General features: G+C 36.8%; 1 protein-coding gene across 10 annotated transcripts in view; it reads right to left on the reverse strand.

Moving 5' to 3' along the window:
* The window catches only part of PAN3 (poly(A) specific ribonuclease subunit PAN3), a gene marked incomplete at its 5' end in the record, with an annotated part of 117,536 nt that overhangs the window by 25,146 nt on the left and 70,068 nt on the right, over nt 1-22,322 (reverse strand). For 7 of the 10 annotated variants that reach the window (XR_014256313.1, XR_014256314.1, XM_082435573.1 and 4 more), the window contains 4 exons: nt 6,449-6,506; nt 7,324-7,428; nt 8,633-8,689; nt 9,816-10,063. Coding sequence is in view for 8 of the 10 variants with exons in the window: in XM_082435573.1 (XP_082291699.1) it covers nt 6,449-6,506; nt 7,324-7,428; nt 8,633-8,689; nt 9,816-10,063 (468 nt within the window). The remainder of the gene's footprint in view (nt 1-6,448; nt 6,507-7,323; nt 7,429-8,632; nt 8,690-9,815; nt 10,064-22,322) is intronic. The other 3 variants (XM_082435575.1, XM_082435574.1, XM_082435572.1) reach the window with 1 other exon arrangement.

Raw genomic sequence — 22,322 nt, forward strand, 5'->3', positions numbered from 1 at the left:
AACATCTTATTTTGTACAAAACATATTTAGACAATGGTGTTAAGTATATGAAATTCTTTCTTTTTTAAAGAAATAGAAAACAAATAACAATAAACTGGAGTGTATATGTAATATGTCTGTGTATGTATATCGATTTCTATGTACAAATATAGCAATCTGTATCAAACTCCCAAACCATTCAGTGGAATAGCACAGTTTGAATACCTAGCAAAACACACAAGAAAAAAACTAAAACAGCTTTACCACTATGCCTGCCATGTTCCCCTGTATTTCCTATTAAGAAATACAAGTGAAACGTCATTAAGAAATTCCAGAAGACAGGTTCAAAATGACCCCTCTGCCTTTACCAAATATTTACACTCATTATCTCTTAGTTCTTGAAACAATTCTATGAGATAGGATTCCCTATTTCATAAACAAGGAAAGTGAAAATCACACATCTAGAGAGGTAGTTGAGATGCAAACCCAGGATTCTGATTCTGTAGTCTTGTGCTCTTAACCCCTAGATCGAATTTTGGCCATAGTGAAAAACAAACATCAATTCATTGTTAACCTTCAAACCAAGGTCAAGGCACGTTCTACTGAAAAAAGGCGGTATAAGGGAAGTATACACACAAGTGAATATAGCTGTAACTTTTGCCCATTTACTATTTTTTATTTGAACAATCAGTTCAATTTCCACAAAGAAACAAATGATGAATAAATGTTGTTTCCTAGTTTTTTGATAAGGGAAGTAATTAATTTCAAATTAGTAAAAATATATTGAGTATCCACTATGTATTAGTGAACACATATTAATGAAATACGGGTTCTTATCAAGAGGCTTAGAGAAAAAGGATTGAGATTTACATAAAACAATACAGTACCAAGCAAAACAGCTTTTAAAAAAGTACAATTCACCATGGCACTGGTTCTTAAACTCTAGCACCCTTCAGAATTACCTAGAGAATTGTTAAAACACAGTTTGCTGGGTCCCATGTCCAGAGTTTTGAGTCAGTAAGTAGGTCTAAACCAGGGCCCAAGGATTTGCAATTCTAACAAGTTCCCAGGTGATAATGAAAAGTTGCTGTTGGGTCAAGTGCTTTGAGAACCACTACACATGGAAATACAGAGCCATGGAAAGGAAAGCCAGTTCCAAGGATATTAGGAAAGATCTTACAGAAGATTTGGCATGTTTACTACAAAATGATGGATGAGACTGCTTCCAGTGAGCTAAAACAAATGGAAAGAGTGGTCAGACAGCTAACAGACCAACAACAAGGACTTGAAATTTACTACACCAAACACCGGTACTCAGAGCATCAGTGTGACAAACAGACTGAGTGAGGGACACAATAAGCTAAAAATCTTACGCTCTGAACTCCCTTCTCCCTCTGTCTCTACTTTTAGGCAAGTCATGAATTCTACACACTGAAGGAAAAAAATTGTGCTTCAGTGGAAAACAGTGCACCGTCTAAAGGATAACCCTCTGGTGTCTGATTCTGATTCTGTGGAAGATATTTTACACCCCTGTAAGCTGTAAATAACTGATAAATACTGCACTGCAAAATAATTCTCGTCTATAGGCAATTCTGTCTGGTGAAGGCTCGACGGACTTCCCTCCTCCCCTGTGGAAAAGACAGTTTGCACATTTGTTTCAATATTCCTGATCTATGATGTGTCTTGTAATATAGGATTGGCTCCCTCACAACTTAAATAAAATCTTTAGTACTTTCTCCTTTTTATATCTGTACATCCTGATTTTAACCTTTTTTTGGAAAATCATCTTTTAACCCTACATTTCCCAGTCTACTCTGAAATAATCATATGTGGCCTAATATTAACCTTGAAAACCAAATGTTTCCCTTAATAGACAGGAATATTCACTTGTTGTTCTGCTGTTCTTTGTTTCTAGTTCAGTTTAACAAATGCACAAAATTAAGTACCAATAAAGGGAATAGGGGTGCCTCAATCACTGTTTGGCATCAAAAATCCAAGTAAAGAAAACCAACTTGGAAGATCCCAGACAAATGCACTCCTTAGCTTAGCCCAATTTTTAGTCTGGGGCTCAGTTCAACCAAATAATATTAAAAATATAATGATAAAGAAAATTTTAGTTTCTTTCCTCTATTCAACCCAACGTCCCCTCAAAGAACATAGAGAATGACAGACTGGATCTAAGATAGTGAATGTCTGAGGTTCACCATGGTGAACCTATGGCAGAGTTTCTCAAGCTCAGCACTAGTGACATATTGGACCAGACGATCCTTTGTCGTCGGGGACTGTCCTGTGCCCTGCAGGGTGTTTAGCGGCATCCGTGGCCTCAACCCACTCACAGCCAGTAGCACCCCGCTGCCAACTGTGACGATCAAAAATGCTCCAGACGTTGCCAAATGACCCATGAGGGGTAAAATCATTCCTGGCTGAGAACCACTGACCTACAGGAAATAAATTATGATTTGAGTTGAGAAGTACTAATTTGATGGAAGTATGAAGAATGGAAAGGAAAAGGGAAAGGAAAAAGTCAGTAAGACCAAGATTAATAAATGAGTCAAAATGAGTCAAAGGTTAATAGTAAACATGAGACATGAAAAAGATCAGAGAGAGAGCAGCGACAGAAAAAACCACTTATTAAACCCTGTTTGAACACAGGCGCACAGAATTGGATTAACCACAATCTTTAGTTAGTGACACTCAAATCACTAGTTCATGTCTATGCGTGGCCTGCTTTTATTCAGTTAATTATTCTTAATAATATGGTAAGCATCTGCAAACTTGGCACACAAAACGAACGCTCAGACCTTGACTTGAATGGTCATCTAAATACATGGTTCTCTACCAACCTCTGCCTTCCTTCTCTCTCTTCCTTCCCTTTTTATATAGTTTCATTATACCTATATGTATTCCTCAAAAGTTTATTATGGGGGCTTCCCTGGTGGCGCAGTGGTTGGGAGTCTGCCTGCTAATGCAGGGGACACGGGTTCGAGCCCTGGTCTGGGAAGATCCCACATGCCGCGGAGCGGCTGAGCCCGTGAGCCACGATTGCTGAGCCTGCGCGTCTGGAGCCTGTGCTCCGCAGCGGGAGAGGCCGCGATGGTGAGAGGCCCGCGCACCGTGATGAAGAGTGGCCCCCACTTGCCGCAACTGGAGAGGGCCCTCGCGCAGAAACGAAGACCCAACACAGCCAAAAATAAATAAATAAAATTTAAAAAAATGTTTAAAAAAAAAAAAAAAAAAGTTTATTATGTATGTGTATGTATATATGCATATACACATGCATTTATTGATAATGTAAATACATATATAAATTTCAACTTTATAAAAAGGTATCATGCTCTATGTGGTCTCTCGCAGCTCGCTTTTTAACTTAATATTACATTACTGAGATTCTTCCATATTACTGGTTTATGAAGTGTACTTTCTTCATTTAAACAGCTGTATAATATTCCATTGTCTGACAGTATCAGTTAATTCACCCACTGTCCTTCAAGATGAGCATTTGGACTGAGCAAAGTTTCTGCTATTGTAAGCAGTGATGTTATGGATACTTTATACATTTTCCAGTTAAAAATATATAGTTTACCTATATCTGGGAGCAGAACTGCTAGATCACAGGGTACACAGATATTCAACTTCGGGAATTTTCCAAAGTGATAACACAGTCACCAATTTATGCGACCAACAGCAATGTACTGGAGAACCTGTGGATCCATATCCTAATACTGCACATGGTCAGACTTTCCAGTGGTATCTTATTTGTCCTTCCCTAATCACCAATGATGTTCAACATTTCCTCATAGATTTTTCGTTGTATGAATGTCCACTTTCTTGAAATGCCTATTCCTACCTTTTGGCCATTTTTCTGTTTTGTTGTGTTTTTTTTTTTCAGGCTCTTACTAATTTGTGGTTTTTATTTTCTTTGTCAATTGTGTAAATATCTTCTTCAAGTTTTTTCTTTACTATAGAAATCTTTGGAGTGTTTTTAATTTTTTTAAAATTAATTAATTAATTAATTTTTGGCTGCCTTGGGTCTTTGTTGCTGTGTGCGGGCTTTCTCTAGTTGCGGCGAGCGGGGGCTACTCTTTGTTGCAGTGCGTGGGCTTCTCATTGCAGTGGCTTCTCTTGTTGTGGAGCACCAGCTCTAGGTGTGCGGGCTCAGTAGTTGTGGCACACAGGCTCAGTTGCACCATGGCATGTGGGATCTTCCCGGACCAGGGCTCGAACCCGTGTCCCCTGCATTGGCAGGCAGATTCTTAACCACTGCACCACCAGGGAAGTCCCTTTAATCGTAATTCAGTAAAATTTATCAGTACTTTCTTTAAGAGTCAAGAATCTTTGCCTCCAGTGTAGGAAATCTTTCTCTACTGAAAGATTAAATTTACTCATTTGTATTTCATAGTACGAATTTTAAAGTTCTGCTTTTGGCATTTAAATTCTTAATCTATTTGGAACTGGTTTTTGCATGTGGTTTGAGATCATGATACAATTGTAACAATACAATCTTTTACCATAAAGAAAACCATTTTTTCCAATGCCTTCCTTTCCCCACTGATTAGCCACCTCTATCACAGAATGTGTCTAGGTTCTCCCTAGTCTGTTCCAGTAATCAATTTGTCTAACCCAGTGCCATTACGACACTCTTTCAGTTACTACAGACTCAGACCAAGCCTCCCTTCCCCAATACACCCAGAATCCTAATCATAATCTTCCAAGTGCTTCAGGTAGTCTTGGACCTTTACTCTTTGATATATTTATCATATACTATGAAAAGCTCTGCTATGCTGTAATATAATAAAAAAATAAAACCAAATCTTGATTAGAAGTGTGGAACTTTCAGCCAACCCCCCAACCTTCCACAGAGGGGAGAGAGGCTGGAGACTGAGTCAGTCACCAAGAGCCAGAGATTTAATCAACCACACCAAGACAATGAAACATTCATAAGAACTCCTAAACAGAGGGCTTCAGAGGGCTTCCAGGTTGGTGAGCATGAGGAGGTGCTGGGAGGGTGGCATACCTGGAGAGGGCACGGAAGTTCCCCACACCCCACCCTATCCCCACACTTTGCCCCATGTATCTCTTCCATTTGGCTGTTCCTTGAGTTGTACTCTTTATAACAAGCCAGTAATAGTTTACAAAGCGCTTTGCCGAGTTCTGTGAGTCATTCCAGCTAATCGCCGAACCTGAGGGCATGCTGTGGAAACCCCCAAATTTGTAGTTGGCCAGACAGAAGTTTAAGTAGCCTGGGTACCCCATTTCAGCTGGCATCTGAAGAAGGAGTGGTCTTATGGGACTGAGTCCTTAACAATTAAATTGTTAGGACACGAATTAGGTGTCAGAAGTATTATGAGTAAGAATAGCTCATGTGTTTTGACTGAAATTATACTGAATCTATAGATTAGTTTACAAAAATTAGTTTACAATCATTATGTCCTCCTATTCATGAATATCGTATTTCACTCTCTATATTTATCTTATTTAACACCTCTTAGTAAATCTCTGCCACTGATATCTTAAACATCTTTTGTTGTATTTATTCCTAGGTACTGATATTCTGAAGCCATTGTAAATAGCATCTTCTCTTTTAATTTTTTTTTTTTTTTAACCCTAGCTAGGGCCTCAAAGACAACGCTTAATAATAAGGAAAATTCCAACGTGAACATTTCCAAGGCTGTGACAGATACGTGTCCTGCCCAGTCTTAAGACATAACAGCCAGACAGACATATCCCTTTGAATTCTTTAGCGATCAAGAAGATACACAGTGGACTATGCTGAATCCGTGATTACAACCAGGTGTTTTGAGATTATCGCTACAGCAAATGTATTCCTACTGTATTACTTATAAAGTTTTCCCAAATTACACCACATTTCATTGTGCCTATACCGAATAAGCTAGGGAAAGAGATTTTAATGCTCTCTGAGAAACATCATGGTACAGTCAGAAAAAACCGAGGTTTAAATCCTGACTCGGTCAGATAATTACTAGCCACTTGTTCTTAGAGGCAAGTTACTTAACCTGCCTGTTAACTTCAGTTTCCTCATATGTAAAACAGAGGTGATAATATTAGTATCTGTACCACAGGAGTTCCCGTGAGGAAAAAACTTACACACAGAAAGCCTTAGTACCCTGTCTGGCATGCCGCAGCCTCAATAATAATAACACTCACCTCCCCACCCCTACTTAAGTACCTATACTTCATCGTTTCAAAAGATAATAATATTCTAGTGCATGATGAGGTAAATCACCATGAATTCTAAAACTACCTATTTTTTGGATGAACTAGAACCTTGTCACATGTAGAATTCTTTGAAAAAAACTAGATGATCAATGGCATCCTGGAATTCTTCTTAAGTAGGTTTCAAATAAATATAGTCATAAAATAGTAATTAGCTAGCTTAAGGCATAAAAACATGTAGGACTACATAAGGATTATACTCTCCTTTAAAAGGATCAGTCAACTTGCATTTTACCTGGCATATCTGCTTGATCAATCTGAGCCATTGTTATTAAATGTCTGTTAATCAGCTCCTAAGAAAAGAAAATACGTATATTTACATCTAAACACAGCTTCTGAAATCTGGACTTTCTATTGCAACTGAATAGCCTGAGTACTAATATTTTTGGCATGTGTACTTTTTAATGTTGATATCAGGAAATAACATTTCCAATAATGTGAAATGTCTAAATTCCCGTCCTAGATAGAGCTGCCCATAGCTAAGGTGGGTTTCAAGCAGCAGTGCTATAACCCAGAGCATACGGCTAGCTCTGTGGCCAAGCTCGTCGATCATTCACTCTACAAACATTACACTGGTGCAACTTACTTCTGTGAAATAAAAACATTTCTGAGAAACTAAGAGTAAAATAAAATTCTACATATCAAATAATACCTGTTTAACACTGACAAAAAAACTAAATAATTTCATAAAACCTACTTTACAGAAAATATTGAGCTGCCTTAAAATGAAGTTCATTTCTAGGCCAAACTACTTATTAGGCAACTACTACAGATATTGGCAAAGTTGTCTAGTGGTTAGAAACCATTTAAGTTATTTATTTATATACTTCAGAGACCTTCCAGTGCACGGGATGTGCGGTGCAGAGAGGTGGCCCATCTAAATAGCTACTCCATGTTCTACATCCAAACACAGTTACTTGCAACTTTCTTTAAAAATGGGTTTCCTTAAATAAATATATCGATTAGTCTCATAAACTCTAAATTCTATCTCCTTTAGTACAGCATATTTGATTAAATAACACAATTTGAAAGGAGCTCTGTTCTTTCTCCAGTTCTTTGCTAAAGCACGACGGACATGAAGTATTTCCACTCCGAGCTCTGAAAGCATACCTGTCGGAGTTCATCAGCCATGAAGAAGGAAGGTGCATTTGCTTTTGGTTGCATATAAGCAACATGAGGTGCAGTTGGAGGATAAATATGGTAGTTTGGAAAAACCTGAAAGATAGGAAGGGGGAAAATATAATGATCAATTTTTCTCAATTTATAAGCTTTATCATTATTTCGATAAAGTTTGAATCTTTAAATGACAGTGATAAATTGATACTTTTAATCTTTAAATAATACTGAATTAAACACCTGAGAATAGCTGTTATTAGTACACCTTCTGAATGAATTCATTTTAAAATAATCTTTATTGGAATAACCAATTTTTAAAAATCTAGTGAAAAAGGAAACATTTCTTCAGATACAGTAAAATTTTAGCTCCAATGAGAGGCAAAAGGAGCTCTTTGTAAGTATTTTTTTAAGGCAGCTGGAAGAGGGGAAGAAAGTAGATATTAAAGGCGCTTGGGCACAGTCAGATCATGTAGTAACTCTGCTGTGGACGCCCAAAGAACTGTCCTATTTAAGGGTTTCTAGCGACCAAAGTAAACAAAGTGTTATCTAGATACTTGTTAACACTTCAAACTAGAACAGCAAAGAGGACCAACATACTCTGGGTCAGCAGTGGAGGTGAACAGAAGGGTAGGACAATATACCTTCCAATCAAACTGCAACAAAGTTACTAAATTCTGCTTCCAGCTTCTTGTCTTTGCCTCTTCCAATTGGAATCTTCTCACCACCCTGCTTTTTTCCCTTCTTCCTCTGCCTCTCCTTCCCTTCAACTGGTCCAGGATACAAAATCAAGTACGTCCTAAAATATCTTTTGTTTTATTCTTTCATTTTTAAAGCCAAAACAAACATTTTTTTTTTTTCTCTTTTAAAAATGAATTCAGTTGATTTCTGTTGCCCTCATGTGACTATTCTGCTCTGGACCTCAACCAGAGTGATTTTGCAATACTTGTAAGGTTTCCTTTAACCTATACCTGAAGGGAGAATACTGCCTCCTTTTTCTTGCCTTGGTTTCCTTACATCAGGTAGTACAGTTGGGCTTGACTACCTCAGGTTTACCAGGAGCATATTTTTAAGAGTGGTTTGAAGGGTAAAAACATTACAAAAATGTGCCACATATAATCTCCACAAAAACAACTGAGACAGTTTTGTGACAAAAGAACCTCTTCATAGATTAAACTAACTTTTTTCTACAAATATGATAAAATAAAAAACGTAAGTAATTATAAAATATAATAACCCCTCCCCCCAAAAGTAAAACATTGATGGAATTCTTACTTGAAAGAACCAAGGAAAGTCTCTACTCTACCTCAATTATTTGACCTTCAGTTCGGCAAGCTGTTCTGTGATAACTTTTGAAAGATCTCTGACCAAAAACAAAACAAAACAAAAAACTATTAGCTATTTTATTATTTTTTAGAAAGCATTTTACATGATTTACAAGTACTTCTATAAATGTTTTCACATTTATTTCTCATACGATGGTCGTGTGCTTAACCCCATTTACAATCGGGGGACCAGTCTCAGAGGTACTAAGATTCAAGAGTCACAAAACAATGGCAGAACTGGGACTCTTAAAAAGGAAAAATAAAAATCTGTTGTCTTTCCACTCAAACTGCCTTTTAGTAAAATATTAAATGTAATCAAAATAAATCATTAATTCAACTTACGGGGTCAAAATCTGCTTACCAAAATCCAAACATACTTTTCATCTAAGCCTGTCAGTTATAATTTTGTCAAATATCTACAGTTTAGACCAGCATTCATATTTTAATGGAATTTGGCTTTCTTACTCATGAGATCTTCATCTACTACTTATTTTTTCTATAGTTAAATAATTTTTGAACATGGACAAAATTATGAAACTAAAAATATACAATTTATGGAACCTGACGCTTCCCTCTCGGCCCCCTCCCCCTCTCCTCTCCTCATAGTCCTTTGGGAGCTCTTTCCTTACCCATAATCAGGGCTCCCTAAACCTCCTCCCTCCTTACCAGTGACCCATACTGGAGGCCTCCTATCACTGTGTCCTCCACTATCCAGAGTTCTAGCTATTAAGTCACTGCCTCGCCTAAGCAAGCATTTATCATTGGTTTGCTTTCAGCAACTACTGATAAGAAACCATCTACTTCTCTAACTTCAGAGGTGAAACTACCTATATCTATAAACAAAAGTCAGCAAACATCAACTCCAGCTAGCACAAGTACTAGGTAACCCCATAAGCAAACCATGCCATAAAGTACTAAACTAGAGCTTAAATATAACTTCTGATTACAAGCAGATTTGTCCAAAACTAGAGTTATTATTAATGCAGAAACAGATTACTTTGAAGAGGTAAGAAGAGATTAGAATTATCACCTAAGTCAGAAATTAATTACTTTTTCACATCACAGTAAAAAGATACAGGACTGGGTAAACCTCCTCGTTAATCTCATTAATAAGAAGGAGCTGTTATAAGAGCCCTCTCTTTTCTCCTTTAAATGCAGACATACCATTCCAGTCAAAGGTGCTGGAGTTGTGTCTGTATAGAAGTAAGTCGTCCCACCGACGGTTTCCTTTTGGATCACCTGACCGGAAGACGGAGTCTGAGAAACAGGATTATTAACCGGTGTAGAGGCACTAGAAGGCACCATGTAAGTTGCTGGATTTGGAGTGTGACTTCTTCTTCTGGGCGCAGGAGAAGTATGCGGAGTGATCTTGGGGGAGTGAAGAGGGGAAGATCCAGCAGACAACGACATTCCTGAAGAAGATGTAAGAATGTTTCTTAGAAAGCAAAAACTGGTTTCAGAGAAAAAAATCTGGAAAATAAAATGCAAACGTTCATTTGGAAGAAACATCTTTAGCAAAATTCTTTAAGTTCGAAAACAAAAGACAATTTTATCTTGTTTTAGAGAAAGCTCTGATTAAAAGCAAATGTAAAGAATTTGTTTTTTTCAAATATAGTCATTCCCAAATAAATTAGGATATTTACTGTAAGAATACGTTTCCTCCATATCAAGGTTTACATGAGAATCTTCAATAATAAGAATTACTGATAACTTAATAAATTAATTTAATCAAAAAGTGAGAAATAACTGGGACTCTATAAAATTATGCCTTTTATAAAAGCCTTTCTTTAATAAAAGGCATAATTCCTTTTTTGTAAAGAATCATTTAAAATTATGGCTATTAACAATACAAATATCACATATCCCTAAAATATTTTAGTATCAAAAAATCAAATTATTTAATGAGATTTATTAGATTTCTTTTGGCCAAATACTACTAACAGAATGGTTTGAAAAAACAAAAAAAAACTAAGTCTCGTCTTAGTTGAAATACATGACAGCTTAAATACCATATTTTGTTTTAAATCAAGAAGTATACTGTTTTGATGCCTTTTGTCTTTAAATAGGCATAGGCTATACAGTAGACAACTGAGAATTTCTGCAGATGCATACTCTGCTCTAGTGCGAGTTTTACCCAAACACAACTAGCAAGAAACCACTGTACGCAGAGCATCCTCTATCATGAATCTACGGTGAAGAAAGGGAAAGGACAATTGTCTTCACCCTTCAGGAGATTCCAAGCTATCTGAGAAAACAAGACCAGGTCACATGTAAAAGACATGAAATGGCTTACAAAAACACTCAAATATGAACTAATATACTGTAAACTACATGCCTAAATACAGATGGAATGCAAATTAAGTAAAACCGGGTACAGTTAATCAAAGGCTTAATGGAGGTGATCAGTTCTGAGCAGAGACTGAAAATGGTTTCTCGAGCTACAGTTAGTTATACTTCCTGAAAGAATTAGCTTATCCAGGAACTATTTTCTGGCTATTTGGGGAACAACTAAAAACCTTCACCTGAAGTAATATGCCATCTCACAATTCAAGAAAAAAGTTACCAAAATGCTCTGGTCACAGAAATATGATTAACAGGGGTATGAATTTCAATTGCTAAGAATTCATAAAACACACTTTCTTGAAAAGATGTAGGTGAATAAAAATAAGGTTGAGAACTGAGATAATACTTATTTTTACTCTGGATAGCCCTCTGTATTTTCTAAAGAGCCCTGACATAATTATTTTGTCTGATTTTCTGAGCAACTGAGGTAGGGCAGGTAACAAGCACCGCAGTACAGATCAGAAATTTACACATCGGGGGTCTGTCATCTGACCAAGGACATATGTGCACAGCCAACAGCAAAGCCAGGCTTCAAATCGAATTCTCCAAACTTCCAGTTTAATACTCTTCCTGCTATAACACAATGTCTACTGCACTGACATTAAAATAGGCCAGGAATTTCGCAAGTATGTCTTAAATACATCTAAGAGAAACTTTAAAAGTCTAAAACCCTTCAGAAAAATACTTATAAAGAAGCCAAGCTATTATATTAACATATGAGCCTAATTTTTAAAAAACTTTTCCAGAGTTCTGTGTTTTTTCTAACTCTGTATATTATACATTTAATTGTAGGTCAATCCATACTGCAAAAATTTGGAGGATTATTCAACTATTTTCAAAAGATACATACTCCCCACTCATCTAATATGAAATGCATCTACACAGTTTTCCTAAAGCTAGTCTCTACGCCCTTCCAATATAAAACTGGCCAAGTCACCAAAAATGAGTAAATTTGTTTACTACCTTTAAATTAAATAACAGCAGCAAATACAGCTACCAATTCTTAAGCACTTTCCATATGTCAGGCAGTAATAAAAGTGCTTCACATATACCAGACTATTTAATCCTCACAACAACCCTGTGAGGTAGGTATATCAACAGTCACCTCACAGAGGAAGAAACTAACTTAAAAATAATTTTTAAAAATTTATTGTAAGGGCAAATACAGGTTACTGAACAAAAGAATCAAGATTGAAACTCAGGTCTATTAGATTCCAAAGCCTGTGCTCTTAGCCAATATTCAATACAGCTGCCCAACCCCTAAGCCATACACTAGAGAACAGAAAGGGGGTCCATTACACTTAGGAGCGTTAGTGTGACAACTTAAACGATGTGGGGGAGCGGGATGGGGGAAGTGGGGTGCAGCAGGAGAGGAGGGGAAGAGTCTGACACCAGAGCAGGCGTACAAGTGAAACAAAAGGTAGAATCTCTCCTTAAGGCTAAATACGTGGAAAAAGACTACCCAAAACAATCTAGTAGAGTTTACAGGTTGTAAGTTACAAGCTTTCTCTTCAGAATTTTAAATTTTGTGGCTATTCTAGTACGAAGTTTCAGCCCTGACATTTGAGTTAGTGTATCTGAGCTGAGGCTGGCTGGAGTGATCTAAACATACACGAAATAAAACACGTAAAACAGTAATAACGATCACCACCCATAAGGGTTACAGAACGTTTAAACTGTACGGGAAGCTAGAAAGGAGACTGACCTCTAAGTTACTGAAACATCCAGCCACAAAAAGGCACAGCTTTGCGCCACCAAAATATTTTGCAAACATGTATACAGAATTGAGTAAAATACACACATATCTGCTTGGAGAGAGTTATTCTGTACTTGGTATTGTGAAGACGATAACCACAACACACTTAATATTAACTGCCTGCATATAACACTAAATTACAGACAGCACAAAGGAGCAGAACCTTACTACAGAAATCAGTAACTAAAAATAAAGGTGAAGTAAAATGAACAGATTCAGTTTCATCTCTCTCACATGTAAATATTCCTTTATAAGTTCCATCTTCCCTTATATGGGGGGTGGTGGAGGCAGAGGTGCTACTTGTGGTTATTACAACAGTTTGCTATCAATTAGTACTCGATCACCGGAACACTTAAGCAAACATAGCAACACACTGAGGATACCATGAGAGACAAAACAAGAAGAATGAAAATCTGTATTTAAAAAAAATCTGAATTAAAAATATTTCATTTGTGTATTTATTTTTTGTATTACTTTTGTAATTAACTCTTAAAATGACATTTTGGTGAGATCATATACAATAATTACACTATAATTTCTTATTAAGTGAATATGCAAACTGAGATATTTAAGTCATGTATAAGTTAATTGCTTTAGAACATTTGAAAAAATCCTTCTTATAAGTACCCAATTCAAAGAAAAGTGAGGAACAATACAGAAATGCCCACTGGATGAATTAACCAGAGCAATGAACAAAATAAAGAAATGAAATTTTTAAAATTTAAGGTTAACTTATGAAGGTAAAAGTATCAGTGTTTCTGGATGACATAATTCTATACCTGAAAAACCCAAGGAAACAAACAAAAAAGACTCTTGTAAATAATGACAGAATGCATAAAATAAATGGCTCCAATATTACGATATACCAAATGAACATCATTCCTAAATACAAACATCCACTTAAGATAATCGTATTTCTGGGAAATCAGAGACTGAGCTAAAACAAATACTCTCCCTCAACCCCAACCAAAATTATGAACACATAGAACTGTGAGATAAACTACAATACTCACATTTTAAAACATAGCTGAAATCAAAAGGATAGCAACAAAAGCAAAAACTCCAAGAGCAAGAAATTATGGCAAAATTTTGAACTAGAGATTGTACTGTGGGAACTTTGGAAAACCACATCCCAGGCCAGATATAGTATCTACAAGTTGAGGCTTTCATGTTCACATAGGCATATGAAACATGGCCTTCAGCACGTAAAATGTGGAGAATGAAATTCAAATCCCAGTGTAAAGCCAGGAGTCTGGAAAAGCTGTACCATCAGGCAATGGTGGAGGAGAAAACTTCTACCTGTCAGCCCACAGGCAATAGGTAGGCTTGTTTGTGGAACAGAGATGGAGGAAAGGAAGAGGGCTGGGGCAGGGTTGGGGGGGTGCGGGCGTCAGGAGAAATGGAAAGCTAATGCCTGCACCATGCACAGGTACAGGAGAGAAGAATCCCCAGGAGATTCTGTGTGATAGGGATCCCAGTGGGTAATTATAAAACTTAAACTGCACTGGCAATGGACACCTGGGTAAAGCAAACACCAGCTATCTCGACAAACAAAAATGATCTACAACCCATAGCACACATGATCTCTCCCCAGAAAATAACCCCATGTGAAAAGAACTCCCAAAATGAGAATCAAATATGCACAATACATTGAGAATTAGCACCCTGAAAACAATGAATCCCAGATAACAGAACCCTATAAAGGAGATTTTAAAAAAACCTACAACTAAAATGATTAAGGACATGAAAGAAGTGACAAACATTTGTCCTTCTTAAACAGAACTATATTCTATAAGAGTAAAAATTATAACCATTAAAATTAAAGGGGAGGGGCTTCCCTGGTGGCGCAGTGGTTGAGAATCTGCCTGCCAATGCAGGGGACACGGGTTCGAGCCCTGGTCTGGGAAGATCCCACATGCCACGGAGCAACTGGGCCCGTGAGCCACAATTACTGAGCCTGCGCGTCTGGAGCCTGTGCTCCGCAACAAGAGAGGCCGCGATGGTGAGAGGCCCGCGCACCGCAATGAAGAGTGGTCCCCACTTGCCGCAACTAGAGAAAGCCCTCGCAAAGAAACGAAGACTCAACACAGTCATAAATAAATAAATAAATAAATAAATAAATAAATAAATAAATAAATAAATAAATAAAAGAACGTGAATTTCTTTAAAAAAAAAAAAAAGAAAAAAAATTAAAGGGGAAAAAACTTAACAGGTGAGTTAAATAGCAAGGTAGACACAAAGATAAGAAAAGTAAACCAGAGAAGAATCTAGAAACAAAGCTTGGAAAATATAAAAGACTGGTTAAGATACACAAAAGGTAGAATGAGACGGCAAATTTCCAGGATAAAGAAAATACTGGAGAAGCAATATTCGAAGAAAAGCTTTGGGATATTCAAGAACTAGGAAATCCTCATTCAAGAAATCCTAAACAAGAGTTCTGAACAGAATAAGTAAAAACAAATCCCTTTCAATCAATCAGGTGAAACTGTTGCATGCCAAAGATAAAGAGAAAAACCTAAAAAGCTACAAAAGCAAAAAAAGATAAATTATCTTTAAAAAAAAAAAGGACAATTACATTAACAGGAGACTGTATCAGCAACGCTAGACAATGAAAAAATATGCTCAAAGTAAGGAAAATAAAGGTCATCTTAAAGTTTACACACAATTTGCAAATGAGGGGAAAAATAAAGACATTTTTAAGGTGATTCACATCTCCTTGGTGAAAGAACAATTAAATGATCAACTTCAATACAGAAGAAAACTCCTTCCCCAAAAAGCACAGAATAAAAGAATGTATGGGTAAAACTGAATAAGCACTGACAGTGAAACAATTAGGCTGAGATAGGTTCAAGTCAAAGTGTAATTAAAATTCTAGGTTAGGGCTTCCCTGGTGGCGCAGTGGTTGAGAATCTGCCTGCCAATGCAGGGTACACGGGTTCGAGCCCTGGTCTGGGAAGATCCCATATGCCGCGGAGCAACTAGGCCCGTGAGCCACAACTACTGAGCCTGCGCGTCTGGAGCATGTGCTCCGCAACCAGAGAGGCCACGATAGTGAGAGGCCCGCGCACCGCGATGAAGAGTGGTCCCTGCTTGCCGCAACTAGAGAAAGCCCTTGCACAGAAACGAAGACCCAACACAGCCATAAATAAATAAATAAATAAATAAAATTTACTTTAAAAAAAAATTCTAGGTTACTGTAACACTGAAAGAGGGCAGGAAGGACTTCAACAAGTTCATACTGAGTAAAGCATGCATGGTAAAATTCTAGGGGTGACCATACATAAAACCAAAACATAGTACGTAACATCCAACCTCTACCCTACACCGTATACAAAAATCACCTCAAAACTCTAAATGCAGGAACTAACCTATAAAACTCTAAGAAAACCAGCATATACTTCATGATCTTCAGCTAAACAAGTGTTTCTTAAGTTGACACCTAAAGCACACATAACCAAAGGAAAAAGAAAAATAAATTAGACTTCACTAAAATTTTAAACTTTTTGTACTTCAGAGGAAACCATCAAGAAAGTGAAAAGCCAACCCACAGAATGGGAGAAAATATTTACAAATTATATATTCAATAAAGGTCTAGTATATAGAATATATAAAGAACTCTTATAACTCAACAACAAAAATAACCAAATTTTAAAATTGGCAAAGGATTTGCATGGACATTTTTCCAAAGAAGATAAACAAATGGACAATAAGCATGTAAAAAGAAGCTCAACATCATTAGTCATTAGGAACATGCAAATCAAAACCACAGTGATACCACATTATACCTACTATGAAGGCTATAATCAAAAATAAGAACAGTAACAAGTGTTAGTGAGGAAGTGGAGAAAACGAAATCCTTACACATTGCTGGTGGGAGTGTAAAATAATGCAATCACTTTGAAAACAGTTTGGCAGTTCCTCAAATTGTTAAACACCAGCAATTCTACTCCTAAGTATGTTACCCAAGATAACTGAAAACATTATCTTCACACAAAAACCAGTACATGAATGTTCAAAGCAGCATTATGCATAACAGTCAGAAAGTGGAAACAACTCAAATGTCTATCAACTGATAAACGGGTGAACAAAATGTGATCTCGCCCATACAATGGAAGACTATTCATCCGTATAAAGGAAAAAAATACTGATTCATGCTACAACATGGATGAAGCTTGAAAACACTGTTAAGTGAAAGAAGCCAGAGACAAAAAGGCCACACGTTGTATGATTCTATTCACACATAATGGCCAGAAGAGGCAAATCCATAAAGATATAAAGTAAATTAGTGGTTTCCAAGGACTGAGGAGAGGGGGAAATGGGGAGTGACTACTAATAGGTAGGTATGAAGTTTCTTTTTAGGGTTATGAAAATGTTGTGGAATTAGACCATGATGATGGATGCCTTGAGAGTATACTAAACACCACTGAATTGTACACTTTAGAAGAGTGAATTTTATGATATGTGAATTACATCTCAACAAAAATAGTTAATACTTAAATTATTGCTGCAGGTGAGGGGAGAAGGATCAAGAAAACTCCATTAATCTAATGGGCATATGGGGGTGTGTGGGGGGGAGGAGAGAGAGAGAGAGAGGAAGTGTGAGAGTGTGTGTGTGTGTGTGTGTGTGTGTGTGTTGGAAAGGGGAGAGAGACAAACAGATTGCAAAACACAAAATTCTACTTACATTAACTAGCAATAAAAACCTAAAATATCTAGGCACAAACTTACCTAGAATGTGCAGGACTTATATGAAGAAAAAGGTAAAACTCTACTGTCAGAAACAAAAGATAACTTGAACAAAAGAAAATAAATATCTGTACCTATTTGTTGTAAAAATGTCAATTCTACCCCTAACTAATCTAAAAGCATAATGCTAGCTCAATAAGAAAACCAACAGAATTTTTAATTAGCCAAACCAATTATATTCATTGGAAAAATAAGCAGTAAGATAGCCAGGAAAATTACTAAAGTAAAGCAAGTACAGAGGAAGAACAGAAAAAAGAAAGAAAGAAGACTGAAAAAGTAAAAGGAAGAAAAAAGTACTGTATAAGGTCACTGGATACTAAAAAAGTGATGAAAGCTATAGTAACAAAAATGTTGGATAAAGGCTCCTATGAACAGTGGGTCAACACAACATAATAAGCATGAAACTTGACCCCAAATATATATGAAAAAATAAGCATAAGATAAAACTTCAGGGGAGGAGATGGACAGTAGTCAGATATGCCAACTTACTAGCCATCCCTAAATGACAGATTGAGTAAAGATAAAAGCAAACAGATGGTTATTTAGATAAAATAAATAAAAGTGACTCACCCTTCCATTCTTTACACCCATAAAAAAGACAAATAAATATTCAGATTTAATATTTAAGAGTTTAAAACGAAAAGTATCTCAAAGAACAGTTTTTTAAATATAATGTTATGAAGACATACAAAACACAAAGGTCAAAATAGAAAATGATGATCAATTTAACTTCTTCAAAAAATAAATACTTCTACACAGCAAAAAAAGATATTTGTTAACACTTAGTAAAAGGCTAATCATCTTATTATATAGTTCTTAAAATCATTAAGAAAATAGAAAGCAACCAATAGAAAATGGACAAATTATACAAGTAGTCAGTTTGCAGAAAAGAAAATTAAATGCCTCAAACATATAAAAAGATGCTAATATTCACTGATAATTAAAAGAGATACAAAGTAAAGCCAGCGTATCATTGGCTCAGATTGGCATAGATTAAAAAGTTTATTTAGACAATTATTAAAAGGGTGGATGGCTGAAGAGTGGCCCCCGCTCGCCGCAACTAGAGAAAGCCCTCGCACAGAAACAAAGACCCAACACAGCCAAAAATAAATAAATAAATAAATAAATTTATTTTTTAAAAAAAAAGGGTGGATGGCATATAAATACTGTCATACATTTTTAGTGTCGACTGTTACAACCTCTTTTGGAAGAAAATTTGGCAATACCTATCAACTAAAACCTTTTAATTGGCATGATAATGATAAACAATTCAAACCAAAAATGTCATAAAATGAAAAATAAAAGCTATAAACTCCATTAAAGTGTATATTTTTGTCTTGCTCATCTTTGTGGCCCTCAGAAGTCACTGAATAAATGCCTCATGAACAAAGGCTAAGGTGGCTTTTAAATCCCTTCTAGGAAAAACAAATGTAATATTTTCTGCTCTCAAAGAATTTTTAAAAAGGTGTCCTCTCAGATACAAATGTATCTAAGATGCCAGAGCAAAGATCCTCCTAAATATGAAAACATGAGAAGCATCCCTTTTAAAATCAGGTACAAGACAAAAATGTCAACTACGACTTCTGCTGTACAATCCCATACTAAAGGCCCTGGCCAATGCAAGAAAACAATAGAAAAAAGATTACAAAGGAAGAGATTATCATCATTATTTGCAGGTAAGTGTTCAAATTTTATATACACACACACACACACATATACATATGTATATATACATATAAAAGAATCTACAAATTATTAGAAATAGAATGTCTCAAAGTTACAACACACAAATGTCAATCACATATTTTCACACTAAGAATAATGAACTAGAAAATTTTTATTTTTGAGATGCCGAATTATAATACCAACAATTACCACAAATGTGTCTCAGAGAATATCTTACAAAATATATGTAATACTTGAACACAGAAAATTATAAAACTTTGTGGAAAGGCATTAAAGAAGACCTGGAAAAAAGAACTGGAGAGAGAGCCCACGTTCATGGACAGAAAGACAATACTGAAATCGTGACGATCCTCTTCGATTCATCTAAAGATTCGATACAACTTCCCTGAAGGCACCAGGCTGCTTCAGCGATCCACAAGGCTTCAAGACCGTCCCCTCCTCTGGTACACTCATCAACAACCCTCCTTGTCAACACCGAGCTCTCTAAACCCCACCCTCACAGTAAATTCCAATTCAACTTTCTGAAAAATCTTCTTACTCTATAAAAATTCTCCTGATACTCATGTTTAAAAATTATTCCCATCATTTTGTACTTTATCTTTTGCTGCAAGTAGCACACAATGCAAACTGTCTCTTTGCAGGGAAGAACTGTGCCTTAATCCTCTCTGTATTCCCAACTACACACATAATGGCACGGTGTCAGCACACAATACATTTATCGAAAAGAAAAAAGGAAGAGGTGAAAGTTTCCTGTTCTTGGTACAGCAATAGCTACAATCAGGAAATGAAGAGTGCCAACACCAGAATTAACTGAGTATAACAAGTTGGGAGGAGAAAAGCAAGTGTTCATGCTATCAAGTGGCATAGATGCCAGCTGTCACTATTTAAAAGCAAATGTGAAACAAGCAAATGTGAGAGAAAGAGAAGAATTTGAAGAATTTGAGGTGAAGGACATTCTTGTAACACAGCAGTCTGATTATTCTAGTACTACTCTTTCCAGATCTATGTAGCCTGGGTAAACCTAGATTACACTCATGTTGTTAACTAAAATTGTTAATGCTGTTGTAACTAAAGTTGTTAACTTTAACAAAGTTCCAATAACCACATTAAATCCTCAGTAATAAACTGTCATGTATGGCTACACTGAAGAGAATGGTTTAGATTAGAAATCACCAAAATATATCTCATACTGAACAGATGAATGAATTAAAGACAAACAGAGGAAGCGTTATCTTCTTAACAATAGGGCCAATATTTGGGGCCTCATCCAAGAGAAAATCATAGTAAGGAATTTAAATGATCATATCCAGGAATACAAAAAAAGAAGTTACTACTAAAGATATATTTCTTACTTTATTGATTTTTTTTTTAAACCAAATTCCCTAATCACACCCCCTCCCAAATAAAACAATGCACAGTTTATAGCCCCAAAAACAGACACTAAGTTTATACTCCTAAATTCTAACAGGCTCTTAAACATATAATGAATTAATAAATCTTTTTCCTTGATATTGCTTATGACAACTTAAAGGGTGGGTATAAAAGGTCAACTCCAAAATTGAGATCAGAGCACTTTTCTCCCCCTCCCTCCGCCACTCGCTCTTTCAGTGAGTCAGAGACAAGCTTTATTTCTTAATCCATTTCTATCCACTAGCTGTTCTTAGCAGAAGGAGAAAGTGAGTTTAAAGAAAGTGTTTAATTGTAGTCATTGACAATTAAGTCTGTATGTCATGGAGTTATCTGCAATTTGATGCCACCTGCCAGACAAATCCCCAGGATACTCCAGACAGCTATCCTATATGCAGGACAGACTTCTACTGCGTAGAACTTTCTGAAATAAAATGTTAAAAATTACAGAACAACATCAGAAATGCATTAAATTCTCCGTATGATGGTGATGACTACTGCATAAATAAAACTGCTTTAAAATATAATCCCTACAGTTTCTCAGTAAATTTAGTAACAAAGATCCCTGACTGGCATCCCTGACTGGTGGGGGGGGGGTCCCCCAAGACCACGTCCACGTTCAGAAAGTCACTGCAAGTCAGCACGGAGTTGCACTCGGGACTAAGATCCACCACAGCCAGGTAGTGAAGGTGCACATCCAGATCGCAAGGGGCAAGGACACACGTGGAGACCAGAGGGATTCGTGTGTGGGCTTCCCTATGCGCCCTTCCTCACGAGCGGTCACACGGCCCACTCTTCGTCCAGGAGCACAAAGGCAATGCATCTGCTCAGAGAAGCACCCAGGGTTTTTATAGGTGACTGGTCACTGCCCAGCACACACCAGAATCCCACACTCCCGGACGGAAAGCATGTGAGCAGCACAAACCACAGTTTGCACAAAGAGTCTAGGAATAGTAAACCGCCCTAATCAGTCAGGGAAAAACCGCAACACTCCCCAGCTCCGAGGTCCCAGACATCAGCCAGGGCCAACCGTGCAAGCAGGCTCTGTTAAGGACACTGTGGTAACTCACTTCCGCACACACACCTGGAGTTGTCGACTACAGTACAGCCACTATTCTTTCATAATTCGGCTCTATAGTGTAGTGAATACTGCTACAGACAAATATACGGGCAAACGTTTTGTTTCTCACATCTGAACATACCTCAGGGAAGAGGGAGGAGTGGAGAAAGTAAGCTGTAAGTCAGGGCAATGGATTTATGTTGATTCCACTACGTTTTGTCCACACACATTGAGAAAAATTATATAATTAGAGATGTACACTCCATGGCTAGGAAATATAGCAAAGAAAAATTAAATATAGCTCATGTAAAAAGGAGCTGAACCTATGTGTTTCATCAGCTCCTTTCGTTAGTACCTAAACTATCTAAACACACACCGTAAAGGTAAATATATATGTTATAGCTTAACTAGGATTTCAACTACTAATGTTAATAGAAAAGATTTTATAATATCATTAGTTGGCATATTTTAGTTTCTAGTATACTAAAATTATAGAAGCCATTCAAAATGTTTACTTATGTAAAAATTAGAGGGGAATTCCCCGGTGGTCCAGTGGTTAGGACTCTGCGCTTTCACTGCCGAGGGCCCCGGTTTGATCTCTGGTTGGGGAACTAAGATCCCACAACATGGCCAAAAAAAAAAAAAAAAAAATACATGTGTTGGGACTTCCCTA

Source organism: Balaenoptera physalus (assembly GCF_965194825.1).
Source record: "Balaenoptera physalus genome assembly, chromosome: 18".
NCBI lineage: Eukaryota > Metazoa > Chordata > Mammalia > Artiodactyla > Balaenopteridae > Balaenoptera > Balaenoptera physalus.